Raw genomic sequence first — 16,432 nt, forward strand, 5'->3', positions numbered from 1 at the left:
ACTCTTTATCCGTTATTTACCTGCTGCACACGAGCTACTTACAATTAAGTTCATAGATATGCACTGATACGCACGCTTACAACATGCAATTTCAATCATGATGGACGTGTCACGTGTCTTTGCGGTAGCCCCTCCTCTCACGTCTGAAACTGCGGACAATCTAGATACTTGACTTGGTTCGTGCAGAAAATTTCAAATTCTACTCGCGCGGCGCGCCTTTTCTAACCAACTATATTGCAAATACATTGTGTTTACATTATATGGTGAGATGTCGTGTTGGGTTATGTCGATACCCATGAAATCTACTGCTTATAAAACCTTTAAATACGCTTAATTGCGTGGACAGAGTTGAATGTTGCGTAAAAATGGTCATCTCGGCTTTGGACAAACATACGGCGAAGCTTATATCTACCACTCAAGTTATAACTTCGATATCTAGTGCTGCAAAGGAGTTAATAGAAAACGCGTTGGACGCCAATGCCAAAAACATTGAAATCAATTTGGTATTGCGCTTTCTTTCTTCACATTCTTTTCTTCTTCGCGTATCTTCTCGCGAACCATAAACATATTTCGTTTCTCAAAGGAAAACCTTGCGTTTCATCTTTCTAACGTCAACTTCGTATCTTAATTGTTAGATAGACAATGGAGCCACTTTAATAGAAGTAAAGGACGATGGCTGCGGTATTTCCAAGGTAGATGCATCTTACATGGCTTTATCGTCTTACACGTCCAAACTTTTAAACTTCTCTGACTTGGGTAAGTAACATGTTTCATTATAGGCGAATATCTGTACTATCGTTTATATTCGAATATCACGGTTACATTATTTTTAGAGTCATTAGAGACGTATGGATTCAGAGGCGAAGCGCTTTATGCATTGAGCGTAATATCAGATATCACGATTATATCAAAGACGGAAGCAGACGATGTCGGTGTCTGTTATACTATCGATCATAACGGATGTATTACAAAGTCTGAACCTTGTCACAGATCTACAGGTACATAAACAAATTAAGGGGGGACCCCACCCTAAAACCACTAACAAAAGAGAGAGTTGGGGATTTTTTTGTTCGTATAAATAAAAATATAGGGCTTGGATTTTTTATATACTTTTAAAGCAATCCTTATTTTCCTAGAAATTTTTTTTTCATGAAAAAAAAAATCCCCCCTTAAATGTGTTTCTTAAAAGTATTCGTTTTTCTTTAAAAGTTTAATTTCTTTTAGGAACAACTGTCCAGGTTAGGCAGTTATTTAAACAAGTACCGGTCCAAAGACAACTGATTACCAATCAAAAGAAAGGTCACCAGGATATTAAAATATTGGAATCATTAATCAAAAGTTATGGAATTTGTAAGTTTTCTGTACGCATAAGTTATAAAGTTGATAGCAACATGATATTCGCGAAACCTGGTACAAGTACCGTCGAGGAAGCAGTAACTTATATTCTTGGTAAAAAGGTGAGGTCTAATATGACTTGGATAGCTGTTGAAGATGCAGAGGTAATTGTATATGCTATAAAGTCTATTGTATGATTTCGATTCTTTAATTGGTCATTTATATTCTTCAGGTGAATGCGAAACTAATGGTACCACTAAAAGAAACACAGAACATGTCTGAAGTGTTCCAGTCTGGAGCACAGTACATTTTCGTAAATAATAGACCTATTAAACATAAGGATTTAGAGAAGGTAGAATTTTTACATTTCCGCCCTAATCAAATAACGCGATTAAAAAAAAATCGGAAATTATTTTTAGACAGTGACTAAATCGATATTGGAGACATTGGGACAAGATTCGTCATCGAGAAAGAAGCCGATATTTATTTTGAGTATTTTAACAAATGCAAGAAATATTGATGTTAATCTGGATCCAAATAAGACCTCCGTTCTCTTTAAAGATCAGGTGATTAAATACTTAATAACATTAACCAGAATTCAGATTAAAATACGAACATAATGTTTATCGTATACTACTATAGAAATTAGTTCTCGATACAGTAGACAAACGCATAAGGGATTATTATGGAATACAAAGAGAAGTGCAGGATGAAAATGCTTGCGACAAGTCGCTCAGTGATTATCACGATTATACCCAAAAAACCAGCACCGATGATGTAGAAAACGAGTGGCCTGCGTGCAAAAAACGAAAATTACAAAGAGAAGGAAGCGGTGACAGAGTAACTGAGAAGAAAGTATGCGCACCTAAACAATGTGATGACAATGTAGGCAGAAATTTTAATTTCAGCAGTAGCAATTCCGAATGTAACAAGCAGACGGAAGTTACTAAAAATCAGACAGATGATCAGAACGAGGGTGGTAGTAAGTGTCGGAAAAATGCAAATGACATTGACCTTCGGTTACCATCCTTAAATTTAAGTGACTGTGATTCAAATGATTCCCAGAATTTTACTGTAGTTCCAAGTGAACGCGAAGTTTTCAGTAATTCAAAGTTAGTATCTTAAGCGTGATATAAAACACTCTTGTTTGACGATTCTTTCAATATACTTTTTATTTTCTGCAGCAATGCAAGTGCGAAGGAGAATACTGATGATAGTCCCCCCTTAGAGATGACTCCAGCATCTGAAACATTAAGTCAATTGCCAATTGTAGATTTCGGTGAAGATTTCAACTGGAATGACTATGGCAAGGGTACAAGTGAAAAAGAGAATATGATACAAAACTTAAATGTCGCGATCGGACAAAAAGGTAGTAAATTAGATAAAAAAAAAGAAACGATGACGTTAGAGAAGTGGAGCAAAGGACATGTGCCTGGATTTAAGGTAAAACCTGGTAATCGATACAACTATAGCAGCATTATGAAATAAGAGTGTTAATTTTGGTAGGGAGGTACGGACGTACACGTTTACCTTGATACAGGGTCTGATGCAACAACAGAGAGTGATTCATACGATAGTAACTTATGCACAGGTTTCCTTAAATATTCGAAGCACATTAGGCAGAAAGGTAAATGAATTAAGAAGCATGGTAATCTGTTGTGCGCTACACGTAGAGCAAGCAAGTACAGGCGACGTTTGCGTTTCCAGTAATGGAGCAGAACCCAACTATGACAGCGCCACAAATTGCAAATGCGATAACTAATCTTTGGAAAAAGTTATCGCCCGAGGAACGTGGCTATTACAGAGATCTGGCACGCGAGGAGAAAAGAAATAGCGATACAGAAAATCGGGAAACAAAAGAGAAGCCCGCAGTGGAGAGTAAGAAAAATAGAAAGAGGATATTAAAAGTACTGGAAAATATGAAAACTATGAATCTCGAGAAAAAAGAAAACTTGTTAATCAGAACTATTGTACCTTGGGACATGCATATAAAGAAAGTAACTGAAAGTTTTCTTAACAAGTAAGCTGCTATAGCGTTATATTGATTGTGCAGCTATTTATCCTTACTTAATATTCAATATAAATATTACAGATCCATCTGCAAACATAAGAATATTGTCATTGGAACACTATACCCTAATTTGTGGATTGTTAAAAAATCATCAGACATTTGGATTTTAGATGCTGTGCGTCTTAAAAAAGAATTAAACGTACCCGATACGAGTACAGATGAGGTAATTTGTACCCATATAACGATACTGCTGCTTCATCCTATAATTGTTTATATAAATTATTCGAAATTGATTACAGGAGAGTGCAGAGAGTATAGAGCGACTTTTGGAGCAATGGTTTTCGGTGAAAGATGATTGGTCATTATTACATCCTGTATATTCTTTAACACGAAATGGGAGTAAATGTTAATTCAGGATATTATAGTTACATATTGTTTAAACTTCTTTCTTAAATATCTTGAACTTGAAATAAAAATGTTCCTATTCAATCCCACTCATTTAATTCATGGATTATAGGGATAGCATTAGTGAAAAATAGATGCTTTTTGTCATAGTATATTATAATAGTGCGATAGCGGGATTTTTTTAAATATTGTATTACACGTTTTAATATCGTACGCGAGGAATAAAGAGAGTAGTTTCGATTGGTCAATGTGAAGCGTTCCTAAATTCCTTCGTAGAGAAATCCACTCTGGATAAATACCTAAGTACTTGTGTAAAGTCTTTAAGGATTCGGTATTTTATTATTAATAGTTATAGGTTGGAAATTTTTACAGCATCGTAATATTTTTGTAAGATTTTTAAACAGGTAGTTGCGAATTTTACATAGTTGTAATATTTCTAACTGGTTGGTTGGTATTGGAGAAAAGTGGGGCTGGTCGGGCTGGTGATAAGGTTAGTTTGGGAGAAGCGCCACCATCGGACTGGTTGGAGGTTGAAAGATTCGAATCTATAGAATGGAGGTTTGTGGCGGGTTGTTGGCTGCCATCTTGGACCTCGCTCGTTTGAGAAGCCGGCCGCCCGCAAAAATCTTTGAGTTTTACGCGTTCGCGCGGCCTCACATATTCCGCAAGCGGGTTGCGTGATTTCACGACGAATTTCCAGATCCGTTGCAGTCAATCCAACCAAGATTCGGGTCCGGAATGTATTAGGTGAGTCGAAAATAAGTCATCGTTAATTTCCTGATCGCGATGGCGTGTGATTTATCTCGTACATGTGTGTTCGTGTCCTGTGCTTGTGCGTGCCGTGCTTCTATTCCATGTACCGATAGCAGATTAAATTTTACTACAAATTTTCATCTTTAACGATAATATCACTTCTCGTACGAACAGATTCCTCTCGTATAGTTAGAACTCTTCTTTCGCGAGATGATAATTAGAAATTGTTGAAACGGACCGGTAGTCTTCCGCGACTCGCAATCAATAGACATCTCAGGAATATACTATTCACTCGTTGCAATCAAGGAACACATTTCTACCTTTTCACCTTTATCGATATCTTATTTTATGCCTCATTCTTTTGCCCACTTATTATTCTGCTCCAAATCGCACACTGATTCCTCTTAAACTTGTTTTGACTTTTCTAACCATGTAACTGGCCACTTTCATTAAATCTTCTTAGATGTTGCATATAGGGCTCGCAATGAAAAATTTCAATATTATAACTTGTAAAACTTGTAATTTGTTGATTAATAAAGTAATCGAGTTATCCTTTGACACTGTTGCTTCAATTGTACGTAAGAAATATCAATCTGTAAGTTGGTAGAAATTCATTCGCTTTTATTTTATGCACCATATTTAACATAATCGTTATATATATACATATATATATAAATTTAAATGGTAAGATTGGTCTTTCTATATTGTATGTTATCTTTGTACGTGTAAATATGGACCATGATATGGATATATAATAGTTTGATATCACCAAGAAGGAAATGTACATAGTTTGAGCGAATGTTATACCTTTGATATCTGTAGTTAGAAAGTAACATAATTCAGTTGTAATAAGTAAACTGTGCCAATGTCTTTCTGCTATCTCAGAGTTTTAAAAGATACTATGTTCAAGCACTTTAATAGATACAACATGTCTAACATGTAAGAAAATAGTGGTTGCGAGGAGAAAGAGTAATGCTATAAGTTTAAGGATTTATTGTGTTTTCCTGTCAATTTAAAACAGATATTCAGTTTTTTTCCTACTTTAATGTAATTGTTTTGACGATTCAGGTGTACTTTTTTCCTCGCGCATTCGTAACTGGGTGAGTGGAGGAGATAAAGTAACTAGCTCTTATAACTTTTTGATAGACAACGGTGAAAGCATAGCAATCAATAAAACAAATAGTAATAGTGATATATCGGAGAGAATGGCACTACCTAGTAGAGCGCGAGTTTATACAGATGTGAATTCACACAAATCTAGAGATTACTGGGACTATGAATCCTATGTCGTTGATTGGGGGTAAGTGTATATTTTCCACTTATACAGTTCCACATCGCGTATAGTTTGGTTACTTTGTAATCTTTGCACACTTACCAATGCTTCTGTATTACTTTATTATATAGACAACAAGACGATTACCAGTTAGTGAGAAAATTAGGCAGAGGAAAATATAGCGAAGTATTTGAAGCCATTAATGTAACGAATAGTGAAAGATGTGTTGTAAAAATTTTAAAGGTATGGAAACATAGATCGGACTCGCAGTAAATAGCTGGCGATCGTTTGGAGAATATAATTTTTCATATAATCTTTTAATTTTAGCCTGTAAAAAAGAAGAAGATAAAAAGGGAGATCAAAATCTTAGAAAACCTTAAAGGTGGGACCAATATAATTACACTCCAAGCAGTAGTTAAAGATCCAGTATCGAGGACACCGGCACTGATCTTTGAACATGTCAACAACACAGATTTCAAGCAATTGTACCAGACGCTAACAGACTACGACATAAGATACTACCTCTACGAGTTATTAAAAGTGCGTGTATTGTTAAGTGCAATGGAACCAAGTATCAGTCCAATGTGAACCTTCGAGATTATTATTTTGATAGATGTAGGTGTATATCATAGGTTCAAGGAAGGGTTCGAAAATGTGTAATTTATACGAGTTCATCACTGGTGCAAGTACAGCAAAAACATTCGATTTTTTCATATCGTATTAAAGTATCGAAATAGCAGTTTGCTGTATTGTTACAGATCATCTTTTTAATCCTTTCAATACTACAAAAGAGTTTAAAGGTTAAACAATTTATTTACTATAGCGTTAAAACTTCCTTCGTATAAGAATACAGAAACAGTTTCTCTTTTATCATTGATTCTGACCAAACATATTAATATTTGAAATTACGGTATTATGGCATTACATGCCAAAATAGTGCACAGCTAATTACGTAAAGTCGACGAACTTAGGTATAAGGAAATTAGGAGGGTAACTATGTTTGTTAGAAAACATGATAAAAGATAGTTAGCTTGAGAATATTTTTAAATATAATTTTCGGACTCATAAATGTTTCGTTTAAGTAAGTAATAGGCGGATAACGTTGAAACCACTTTGCATTTATGGCCACATAACGATCAGTGAAATGTTAAAGACCTATACGACATTATTTCATGTTTCTTCTACTATAGGCGTTGGATTATTGTCATAGTATGGGAATAATGCATAGGGACGTCAAACCGCACAACGTTATGATAGATCACGAAAATCGAAAGTTGCGATTAATAGATTGGGGCTTGGCGGAGTTTTATCATCCCGGTCAAGAATATAATGTACGAGTAGCTTCGCGTTATTTTAAAGGTCCAGAACTACTCGTAGATTATCAGGTTTGTAGTCCCAACACCGTTCATTGCTTTAACTAACATAAATTCTAATCACATTCTCTATATTACATGTATGCCGCTTTTCTCCTGTTGCAGATGTATGATTATTCATTAGATATGTGGTCACTTGGATGTATGCTCGCAAGTATGATATTCAGGAAAGAACCGTTTTTTCACGGACACGATAATTATGACCAACTAGTTAGAATCGCAAAGGTTCTTGGGACCGAAGAACTGTTTGAATATCTTGACAAGTATCACATTGAATTGGATCCTCGTTTCAATGACATTCTAGGCCGACATTCGCGCAAACGCTGGGAGCGTTTCATGCATTCGGAGAACCAACATTTAGTATCAGCCGAAAGCCTTGATTTCCTTGACAAACTTTTGCGCTATGACCATTTCGAGAGACTTACTGCACGCGAAGCTATGGAGCATCCCTATTTTTGTAAGTATGCGGAGGATATTGAAATCGCTCGTCTCTCTCTCTCTCTCTCTCTCTCTCTCTCTCTCTCTCTCTCTCTCTCATAACTTGATTTTGCAATCCATAGATCCAATAGTTAAAGATCAAGGTCGGTTAAACATGGTATCATCGTCACCTACTCCCATGACAGGTTCGTTGCCTGTAGGTGAGTAACGGCCCAGGTAATGTCACCACCACAATTTCCAATTTATAATTATTTAACCATATCATTCATGCATTGCTGAATCGACCACGAGAACGCCATAAATTGTCATTCGCATCTTCGAATAAGATGCGCATTGATCGAACATCCGTAAAGTTCGTACTAATTCGGATTCACAATTTCTATTTTACGATATTTATAAAGAACGAAATAATGCCGGGGCTAAGAACTTTGTGTCTGTATTGTCAATATCTGCGGATACGCGCGCGCGATTCAGATGGCACGCAGTTGAACGCATGAGATATATAAGATATAACGGCTGTCGTCGATATCGCCCGGAGTCGACATCTAATTGTTTAACTAATTCGCAATGGCAGGCACAGCTCGTGTAAAGTGTTGAAGCGTTGAGCGTGGAAACACATTTAGGTTGAAATGTATCGCTACTATAAGATGTCTGTCGTTTCAAAACCGTTCCCATTGCGAATAAGTTAACGGAGGAAGAAAAAAAAAACTATGTTACGCTTTACGCATGGTCATTCCAGACACCTAAATAGCGAAAGAAAAGTAGCGTAAACCATCCCATTGTCACTGATGATTTATAGAATTAGAATTTCAGGAGTATGGAATGATCAGTGCGGTGTTTATAATAATACGATAGAGAAAAACGTACGAAATAATGTAATTACCAGCCCTAAATAACGTAAAGCGATCTTCTTTTGCGAGTAATGTACGCTTTTATTTCACCCGGTATGCTGTATTATAAAAATTTCTCATTTTCGCGACAACTGCCCTTTTTACCACATTTTCTCTTTTCTTTTGTTCTCTCTCTCTCTCTCTCTCTCTCTCTCTCTCTCTCTCTGTTTTTTATTAACAAGAAGATCGTTTCGAGTGACTATTCACGTGACATAGAGACTACGCGACTAAACAAATGTTTGATTTGAAATAATCAAACGATTCAAGTCTGTGTCGTTTAATGTCGACCAATCGATCATTCAAACGAAACGTACAAAATGCTGCCCATGTTTTACTACCTGTTGTCGCATCGGGAATCGAGAGTAGCGCGATGCCTCGCCAATTACGCGTTCCTTGCATTTCTTCTCGATACAATTATTATTATAGTAAAAGCATGAAGTCGCACGCGTCAGTATTCATACCTGGAAGAAAATGTTTGATTCCTCATTAGCCGATAGTCAAAATATTATTATAGGGAAGTCGATTGTATTATAGATTGTGTAACGTGCAATGGAGATGTTGTCATTTTTTGGGAAAGGGTGTGATGTATGTACAGGCGTTTTCCAAGGATATGTCGATAATCTGTGGGTGAGTGGTGGCAGCTACCAATGCTGACGTATGTACTTTGAACATCCGATCTGCGTATGAAACGACAACTGGACTTGAATTGCTCGGTCATTTCAGAACAGGCATGCTTTTAGTCGATGCGCGTCTATCTTTTACGGAGTTATGCAAAGAGATCAAACATTTTCGTTTAGGTATCGATAGCTCGCGCGAGGGGCTTGATCCCATCCCTAGGCGTGACTGTGAGCAGCGTACCGGTTCGTGGAACAAACGGACTAAGAAATGTCGGAGGTGTTGGATATGGGACTCGGAATGCATACTCTACGGAATATTCGTCGCGTCTCTTGCAGTCTTTTTATACGATTTAGAATTTTTGACCCGTGAAATGATCAAACTTGACCCTTTCATTCCACCCGAGCCCGCCAAGTTAGAGAAAGAAAAGTGCTGCATACGATGGAGGTGGACCATTGTTTCGATACAGTACATACAGTTCTATGTTTTAGACATTCCTCCTTCAGCCTGGGAATAACTTGAAAGTAAAGTGAAAAGGGACAAAACAAACGAAAAGAACAAAAAAAAAAAAGAGAGAAAAGAATGATAATTTGCGTTTGGTGTAAGGCAAGTAATCTATTACCGTGTACGGTTAAAGTCTAACGTTAACGACAGATGGGAAGTAATCGATGTGTTCTGAGATCGTTGTCGAGTGAACGACACATGTTAATAGAAACGACAAGGAACGAGACACAAAATCTGTCGAGTATAAAGTGCGTGCTCCGTCCATATTGGTCGGTGTGCATGTGCCATTTAACACATTCGTTGTACGTTACTTTCGTTTTGTAATTTATGATTTATGTGGTACCATCTTTTACTGACGCTGCCACGAATGTCACGGTCATGGGAAAACCGTAAATGCATACAGATGCGACTAGATCATGTTACGTCGTTCGGAAGCTGATCGTCCGTAATCACACGAGATATCATGGTAAAGACGATGCAAAGCAAAAACCACGCGTACATTTACAGCCGTACCCGCGCGTCCGTACGTCGTCGCGCACGCTCGCGCTTCATACACATCCACACTTACACTGTCTCACACACAAACACACACACACACACACACACATACGTACTCACACGGAGACACAGACACTTATACATGTACCTTAGGCCGCTCGGTTTAGTACTTTTAACGATGATAAAAATGTTCGTTTATATCTGATACAATGATAGTTGAATAAAATGTTTGTTATAGCCAAGTACTCTTTGTGCTCTGTGAATACCTGTGTATCCAGTAAATTGATGATGCTATCGAGACTGTTGGTAAGGCATTGCCAGTCGAGGGTATAACTAAAAGTACCATTTTGGAGGCGCGATTAAAGTTTTAGCAGTCACTTGCTGTTTCCATGCTTCTACGGTCGTTTTGCACTTTTCTCTGTTTCTCATGTTGAACCGTAGAGGTTCATTGATCGAAGCGAGAATTCACAGACACCTTAAAACACTTGGCGTCAGCAAAAGCCTACGAACATAAAAGTGATGTACACAGATAATAGAAAAAAGGAGAGGGGAAAAAACATTCGTATTGCTGTACATCTATACGCTCGATGCGCTGATAAAAACTTGTCCAACCACATCGATCCAATTATTTCATACATACAGCATTACCAATGTGTTTCTTATAAAATTGAACATGTAATTATTTATATATGAGTATAAGCCAATTTATTGTGTACATTTGAAAAAATTCACCGCGCGGGCGAGAGAGAGAGAGAGAGAGAGAGAGAGAGAACGAGAACGAGAGAACGAAAGAGAGAGCGAACGAGAGAGAGAGAGAGAGAGAAAGACGTACTTTTTAAAAATGTATAGGAATAGAGCACACTCCACTTGTACACCGTACCTTTCGTATTGTTTCGAAAGAATTCGTCAGTTCCTATACGTATAAATTGCGCATAAAGTACGGTCAATTCGGTATATATGTATATATATATACGCGCGCGCGCGCGCCCACACACACATACCACACACACCCGCCACCACATCATTACATACATACACACATATATACGTAAGCCAGCGTATTGCAAGATATGCGTACCCGATTCAAGCGGAGTGTGAATTTAAATTGGAAGAGTGATAACGCGCTCCCGAATATTATCGGCTAAAACTAGTAATGTTCGCTTCTTATTCTGATCGCTGCGCCGTTTTTGCCTTATTATCGTGTATTTTAAGATTTTCTATGTATATATATGTATATTTTATTTTTCATTGACACGTAAAAAAATATATATACATATATACATGTACACAGAGGAAAAGTGAAAATATGAAGGGTACATAGTTGTGCGAGGTGGATGCTGCGCGCTATAGATATTAAAGATGTAAAAAAGAATACTCTGTGTAATACGAGTATAAACTATAAATACATTTTATTTATTCTGCTTATGATCGTGGTATCGCTCGAACGCACGACGACCGTTTAATTTCAATTGACTTTTTACGTGGCAAGAACGGCGCAAACGTACTTGTTTGTCCAAGTTTGACAACCCTCCCTGTTCATACGTTAAGTTTACGATAATCTAGTTTAGTTTTATAGAAAAAAAAAACTATTGAATAATTACTATTTAAATCTGCAAATGAACTTAAACGAACAAAAAAACAATTAAAATAACGAATTGTCACTAATATAATTAATATATTATGCTGAATTTTAACTTTGATACTGTGTCTTGCAACAACGTCATAGTTTCGCGCGCTCAACGTTTGAGAGCAGGATATGTGATGTTAATAGACGTGAATCATTAGGAATGCCGTTCTGTCGTTATCGTGCATTACAGGCCAGTCATTTGAATTTTACACTATTTTTTTTTCTTTCTTTCGTGTCTATTTCGTTGGAGAGTTATTACCTATTAATGCACTGAACTGTCTCTACCGTTCCGTTATCGGTTACAAGTTACAATGCCAAAGCGACGACGTGAAATCGTTTACAGACTTCCTCGTTTTTCTGTTTCTCTCTGCTACTCTGAAAGGTTCTTAGTTCTTTTAATTACACGCGGGATTACTGTAAAATAAACTATTTTGACATGGTTGAGGTATGACAATAAAATTAGCCAAAGTGCACGGGACTGCTTTGATTTAAACCTCATCGTCGGCCGCTGAAGAGGAAGCATGTTAGAAACAAAGAGATAACCCACCCTGTATTATGCGACCCCGTGTTTTTAATGGTTTTTGCAATATCGATTCACGAGATTAGCGGTGGTACGATGGCTAAATAAAAGACGAGTCACGGATACTTACAGACTGTGCGTATATAGTATGTACGATGTAACCATACACATGTACGATTTACAACAAAAAAACAACGTACCGTTGTAACAACGCTGAAATAACAGTACTGTATAGGATTAATTGAAAGAAAAGGCAAATACAACTTCGTTTGTATTAAAAGAACTAAGCTTGTCATTATTGAACGTCTTTGCCACGATTCAGTTCTTTTTCCAATTACATACTCTTTCATTTTTCGAACTAACGCGATTACCTTCCACCTATATACATACATTCATGCATGTATGCATGAAATCACGTATATCTTGATTAAAATCATTAATATCCCGATCGCTCAATCGTATAATGGCAAAAAGACTATTGCAAGATCGAAGGAAATGTTTAGCTCATTTGCTTCAGGATGGATCGATTAGGAGTGGCAGGTTATGTTCTCGAGTATGCAATCTTTATTAAAAATCCTCGAAACCGACTATACGTATTGTAAAAACAGTCGCGTAGAGTAAAGTTGATTCATGTAAAATATTTAATAAATATTTTCTTGATCGTGAGGATACGCCGAATGTAACAAGCATACATAAGTGAGGTATTCTCCTTTTCCTGTATACGACAACATATGAGCGCGGGGGCCGGGGCGATGTGTCATCATATGGCATCATATGGTGTGGTGTCATAGCCGCTGGCCGCACTATCGTGCAACACAGTTGCCTTAACTTTGTATTGTAATTAATTTTAATTTCAACAATGGACAAATTAGAAGACTTACGGCAAAGAGTAAAGGAGCTCGAAAAGAAATTACTTGAAGAGCAGCGTAAAAATGCGTCGACAGCCAGAGAAAAGATAGAACATATGTCGAGTGAAGTGATCGATTCTAATCCTTACAGGTGATTTTCCTCTTTATTGTGACCGGTGTTTTGTGTCTAAATCGTATTGAAACACTTTTATGCTTCTTGTCCTTTACACAGTCGGTTGATGGCATTAAAGCGTATGGGCATAGTAGATAATTATGAAAGGATAAGAGAGTTGACAATTGCCATAGTTGGAGTAGGTGGAGTTGGTAGCGTAACAGCAGAAATGCTCGCAAGATGCGGAATAGGAAAGGTAGCAATTTTCTAGTTGTAAGGAATCGGGGATCTTGAACTTTTTAACTGATAAATATACTATATATTTCAGTTGATTCTCTTCGATTATGACAAGGTGGAAATGGCAAATATGAACCGACTTTTCTTTCAACCTCATCAAGCTGGTCAAAGTAAAGTAGAAGCAGCTGCGAAAACGCTGCAAAACATTAATCCTGATGTAGATATTGAAACTCATAATTACAACATCACTACGGTGGATCATTTTGATCATTTTATGAATACCATAAGGTATAGAGAAAGATATAGATTCTCAAAAGGTAGTTCCAGTTGAAGGATTAATAGATAGAGAAATTGATTTCTAGGACCAGCAGTTTGAATAAGGGACAGGTAGATTTAGTATTAAGTTGCGTGGATAATTTTGAAGCAAGGATGGCGATTAATACCGCTTGCAACGAGCTCGATCAGAAATGGTTTGAAAGTGGAGTCTCTGAAAATGCTGTTTCTGGTCATATCCAATTTATCGTTCCTGGAGAGACAGCTTGCTTCGCGGTGAATAAAAATCAAAATATAAGTGTAAATTGACCCGTCGAATTAAGTCCCTGATACTTTTGTTCTATTCGTAGTGTGCTCCCCCATTAGTAGTAGCAGAAAATATAGACGAAAAGACTTTAAAACGAGATGGTGTATGCGCAGCATCCTTACCCACGACTATGGGAATCGTAGCTGGTTTTTTAGTTCAAAACACGCTCAAGTATCTTTTAAGTTTTGGAGACGTATCCTATTACTTGGGCTACAATGCTATGCAAGATTTCTTTCCTCGAATGACTTTAAGACCAAATCCGAACTGCGGGGATAAATATTGTAGGGAACGTCAACAAGAATACGCGGCAAAGCCAAAACCAGAAGAGAAAATGGAAAAAGTCGTTGAGGATAAGCCCTTGCACGAGGATAACGAGTGGGGTGCGTTAATAGTTTATGAAAATGAAATATCTGCAATGAAATAATTGATTCAAACAATATTTTATCATAGGAATTTCCCTTGTCGATGAACAAGATCAAGATGTAGACGAGAATGAGCCTCTAACGCGTATGGGTGTGAAGGAGGCCTACAGTATACCATCGCAATCGGCCAATTCGCAGATCCATCAAGCGCCGGCCGAATCGGGGCCGAGTTTAGAAGAACTTATGGCACAAATGAAATCCATTTGAATTTCGTGCATTCACGATAAATACTTGTACTAACGCTTTATGCATTCCATTTGCATTTTGTATAATTTGTTACCTACGACGTGCATTATAATTTTCCCTATCGTATAAAAGAAGGAAAAATGATCCTTAACCGTTCGATCGGAGGAATTTATTAAATTCAAACATTGAACCTTTCGAAACAAAGGTTCTGTCCTTCTTCCTCGTATTCTTCTCGAGTTACTAGAAGACTGGAAAATATTGGGTCTTTCGATAACGCTTTACCGCCGTGCCACGCATACGTGATTGGGCTGAAAAGAAGATAGTAAGTTACGTATATGTTGAAATTTTTCCCGATCATCAATGCAACTTGGATACTCACTTGTCGGGTAAATGAATATTTATCGCGTACTCCGCAGGTGCGAGGCTCCTAACTTCTTTATGAATCCTTTCCTGAAATCCTGGAAACTTGGCATTACCACCGGTGAGAATGATATTAGACAAAAGGTGAGGCCAAGTCTCTTCTTCGCATGCTTTCAAGCAATCCATAATTGCCTCTGGAATACCCATTTGACGAATGCCAACGTCGGAGGGATAAAACAAAATTTCTGGTATAGCGAATCTTTCATTGCCCAGGCGCAAGGTCTGTTGTTCGTTAGGGGGCTCTGGGTTTTTGAGGAATCCGCGTCTCAGTGTCGTATAATCTGGTAAAACATAGTCTTTCGCTATAGGATTGTTCTCCAATTTACTTTTAGCGGTTTCCATGTCTTTGAAAAATTCTTGGGAGACAAAACAAGAATCCTCCTTCGCTTGATTTATTACATAAGTTTCGTCCATGACATGAAGCTGCCGATAAGATATTATTTCTTTAAGGTGATTTGTAAGAAGTTTTCCACCCACGTCGATGCGCCTAATACCTTCTTTAATTTTAGTATCATTTACATAAGGCACTATATGAGTGAAGCTGTAACCGCTATCGACGACGATGCAACATTTTGCGTTAGGATTTTCTGTCTTATACTGGTAACAAGAAAGAGTAGTCGTGTTAATTCTTAAAAGGCTATGACATTCGTATTCTTCAAAGAATATCTCGCTCATAGCTTCTTGAATGGTGGAAAAATTGAACAACGGTTCTGTGACGATGGTGGAAAGCTGACTCAGGTTCACTGGACAGCATTCCTTGGAGAATATATAATCCCATACGGTTTTCTGGACGTCCCAATTGACGAGGTATCCTTTTTGAAATGGTAAGATGTAAAAGAGTCCAGACGCGTCACGGCATTCTTCGATTTGATTCCCAACGAACGGCCTGCGTCGCTCGCTTTTCGCTTTCATTATGCAATTAGGAACTAATCTAAAAATGGAAATGCATAAAAACTGTGGTTTCTTTCATTTTCGCGTATCATATTCCATTCGATCAACTCACTTTGGGCTGTCAGAGGCTAACCCAACTTTTGCCGTGCAAGCACCATTGTCAATAACAAAGGTGGAATTACTCATGATGAGAAAACGATTAACCGATTAAACGATAAGCTGGAGCTCAATCGTTTCTCTTTTCTATCGCGCGTTGAAACAATTTCATCAAAGTTATTTGATGTAAAGAATTAAATTCCTCTGCCAATGGGTGCGTTCAGCCGACACAACCGGTGAGCAACCAGTGAGTGATCTCACTAGATTTTACTCTGAAGTTGCACGTTCATTGGTCGACGCGAGTAAAACTTAGTGAGATCAATCACCGGTTTTGTCGGCTGAACGCAGCCATTGATTGAAAGCGGTCAAGAACAGCGCCAAAGCGCTTGATAATGCAA

The 16,432-nt window shown here is 37.6% G+C and overlaps 4 protein-coding genes and 1 long non-coding RNA gene across 7 annotated transcripts; 3 read left to right on the plus strand and 2 right to left on the minus strand.

The window, feature by feature from the left end:
- The first annotated feature begins 235 nt into the window (after nt 1-235).
- Nucleotides 236-3,835, plus strand: LOC143370274 (uncharacterized). Its single transcript, XM_076815195.1, has 12 exons — nt 236-503; nt 636-756; nt 834-998; nt 1,225-1,499; nt 1,568-1,687; nt 1,755-1,901; nt 1,978-2,447; nt 2,520-2,778; nt 2,842-2,962; nt 3,043-3,355; nt 3,428-3,569; nt 3,646-3,835. The coding sequence occupies exons 1-12, from the start codon at nt 366-368 to the stop codon at nt 3,754-3,756; spliced, it is 2,382 nt and encodes a 793-aa protein (XP_076671310.1). The 5' UTR covers nt 236-365; the 3' UTR covers nt 3,757-3,835.
- A 473-nt stretch (nt 3,836-4,308) lies between these two features.
- Ckiialpha (casein kinase II subunit alpha) lies at nt 4,309-9,416 on the plus strand. Of its 3 annotated transcripts, XM_076814903.1 has the most exons (8): nt 4,309-4,498; nt 5,573-5,804; nt 5,909-6,020; nt 6,105-6,317; nt 6,968-7,162; nt 7,256-7,607; nt 7,711-7,804; nt 9,276-9,416. In XM_076814903.1, the coding sequence occupies exons 2-7, from the start codon at nt 5,710-5,712 to the stop codon at nt 7,794-7,796; spliced, it is 1,053 nt and encodes a 350-aa protein (XP_076671018.1). In that variant the 5' UTR covers nt 4,309-4,498; nt 5,573-5,709; the 3' UTR covers nt 7,797-7,804; nt 9,276-9,416. The 3 variants fall into 3 exon arrangements, with proteins under 3 accessions (XP_076671018.1, XP_076671019.1, XP_076671017.1); XM_076814904.1 differs by lacking the exon at nt 9,276-9,416 and having other exon boundaries at nt 5,651-5,804; nt 7,711-8,570; XM_076814902.1 differs by lacking the exon at nt 9,276-9,416 and having other exon boundaries at nt 4,310-4,498; nt 7,711-8,570.
- LOC143370172 (uncharacterized) lies at nt 7,711-10,322 on the minus strand. The gene is made up of 2 exons (XR_013085566.1): nt 10,196-10,322; nt 7,711-10,160 (listed from the first exon to the last, which is right to left on the minus strand). It is a non-coding gene; the product is annotated as an uncharacterized LOC143370172 (long non-coding RNA).
- Nucleotides 10,323-10,690: 368 nt separating this feature from the next.
- Uba5 (Ubiquitin-like activating enzyme 5) lies at nt 10,691-14,724 on the plus strand. Its single transcript, XM_076814899.1, has 6 exons — nt 10,691-13,241; nt 13,323-13,458; nt 13,531-13,727; nt 13,802-13,988; nt 14,063-14,399; nt 14,470-14,724. Exons 1-6 carry the CDS (start codon nt 13,102-13,104, stop codon nt 14,646-14,648), a joined length of 1,176 nt encoding a protein of 391 aa, XP_076671014.1. The 5' UTR covers nt 10,691-13,101; the 3' UTR covers nt 14,649-14,724.
- A 50-nt stretch (nt 14,725-14,774) lies between these two features.
- On the minus strand, nt 14,775-16,279 carry Arp6 (Actin-related protein 6). Its single transcript, XM_076814900.1, has 3 exons — nt 16,051-16,279; nt 15,007-15,978; nt 14,775-14,935 (listed from the first exon to the last, which is right to left on the minus strand). Exons 1-3 carry the CDS (start codon nt 16,122-16,124, stop codon nt 14,806-14,808), a joined length of 1,176 nt encoding a protein of 391 aa, XP_076671015.1. The 5' UTR covers nt 16,125-16,279; the 3' UTR covers nt 14,775-14,805.
- Between the last annotated feature and the right edge of the window lie 153 nt (nt 16,280-16,432).

The sequence above is a fragment of the Andrena cerasifolii genome, chromosome 6 (assembly GCF_050908995.1).
Source record: "Andrena cerasifolii isolate SP2316 chromosome 6, iyAndCera1_principal, whole genome shotgun sequence".
NCBI classification, from domain to species: domain Eukaryota; kingdom Metazoa; phylum Arthropoda; class Insecta; order Hymenoptera; family Andrenidae; genus Andrena; species Andrena cerasifolii.

What these genes read in the sequence shown, in the direction of transcription:
- Uba5 (XM_076814899.1), top strand. Translation starts at nt 13,102, where the DNA reads ATGGACAAATTAGAAGACTTACGGCAAAGAGTAAAGGAGCTCGAAAAG. An exon ending in CAAGATGCGGAATAGGAAAG is followed by an intron (nt 13,459 to 13,530) that starts GTAGCAATTTTC and finishes TATATATTTCAG; the next exon opens with TTGATTCTCTTCGATTATGA. An exon ending in GCACGAGGATAACGAGTGGG is followed by an intron (nt 14,400 to 14,469) that starts GTGCGTTAATAG and finishes ATTTTATCATAG; the next exon opens with GAATTTCCCTTGTCGATGAA.
- LOC143370274 (XM_076815195.1), top strand. Translation starts at nt 366, where the DNA reads ATGGTCATCTCGGCTTTGGACAAACATACGGCGAAGCTTATATCTACC. An exon ending in GAAGCACATTAGGCAGAAAG is followed by an intron (nt 2,963 to 3,042) that starts GTAAATGAATTA and finishes TTGCGTTTCCAG; the next exon opens with TAATGGAGCAGAACCCAACT. An exon ending in CCGATACGAGTACAGATGAG is followed by an intron (nt 3,570 to 3,645) that starts GTAATTTGTACC and finishes AATTGATTACAG; the next exon opens with GAGAGTGCAGAGAGTATAGA.
- Ckiialpha (XM_076814903.1), top strand. Translation starts at nt 5,710, where the DNA reads ATGGCACTACCTAGTAGAGCGCGAGTTTATACAGATGTGAATTCACAC. An exon ending in GTGTTGTAAAAATTTTAAAG is followed by an intron (nt 6,021 to 6,104) that starts GTATGGAAACAT and finishes TTTTAATTTTAG; the next exon opens with CCTGTAAAAAAGAAGAAGAT. An exon ending in TATGGAGCATCCCTATTTTT is followed by an intron (nt 7,608 to 7,710) that starts GTAAGTATGCGG and finishes TGCAATCCATAG; the next exon opens with ATCCAATAGTTAAAGATCAA.
- Arp6 (XM_076814900.1), bottom strand. Translation starts at nt 16,124, where the DNA reads ATGAGTAATTCCACCTTTGTTATTGACAATGGTGCTTGCACGGCAAAA. An exon ending in TTAGCCTCTGACAGCCCAAA is followed by an intron (nt 15,979 to 16,050) that starts GTGAGTTGATCG and finishes TTCCATTTTTAG; the next exon opens with ATTAGTTCCTAATTGCATAA. An exon ending in AATATTCATTTACCCGACAA is followed by an intron (nt 14,936 to 15,006) that starts GTGAGTATCCAA and finishes TCTTCTTTTCAG; the next exon opens with CCCAATCACGTATGCGTGGC.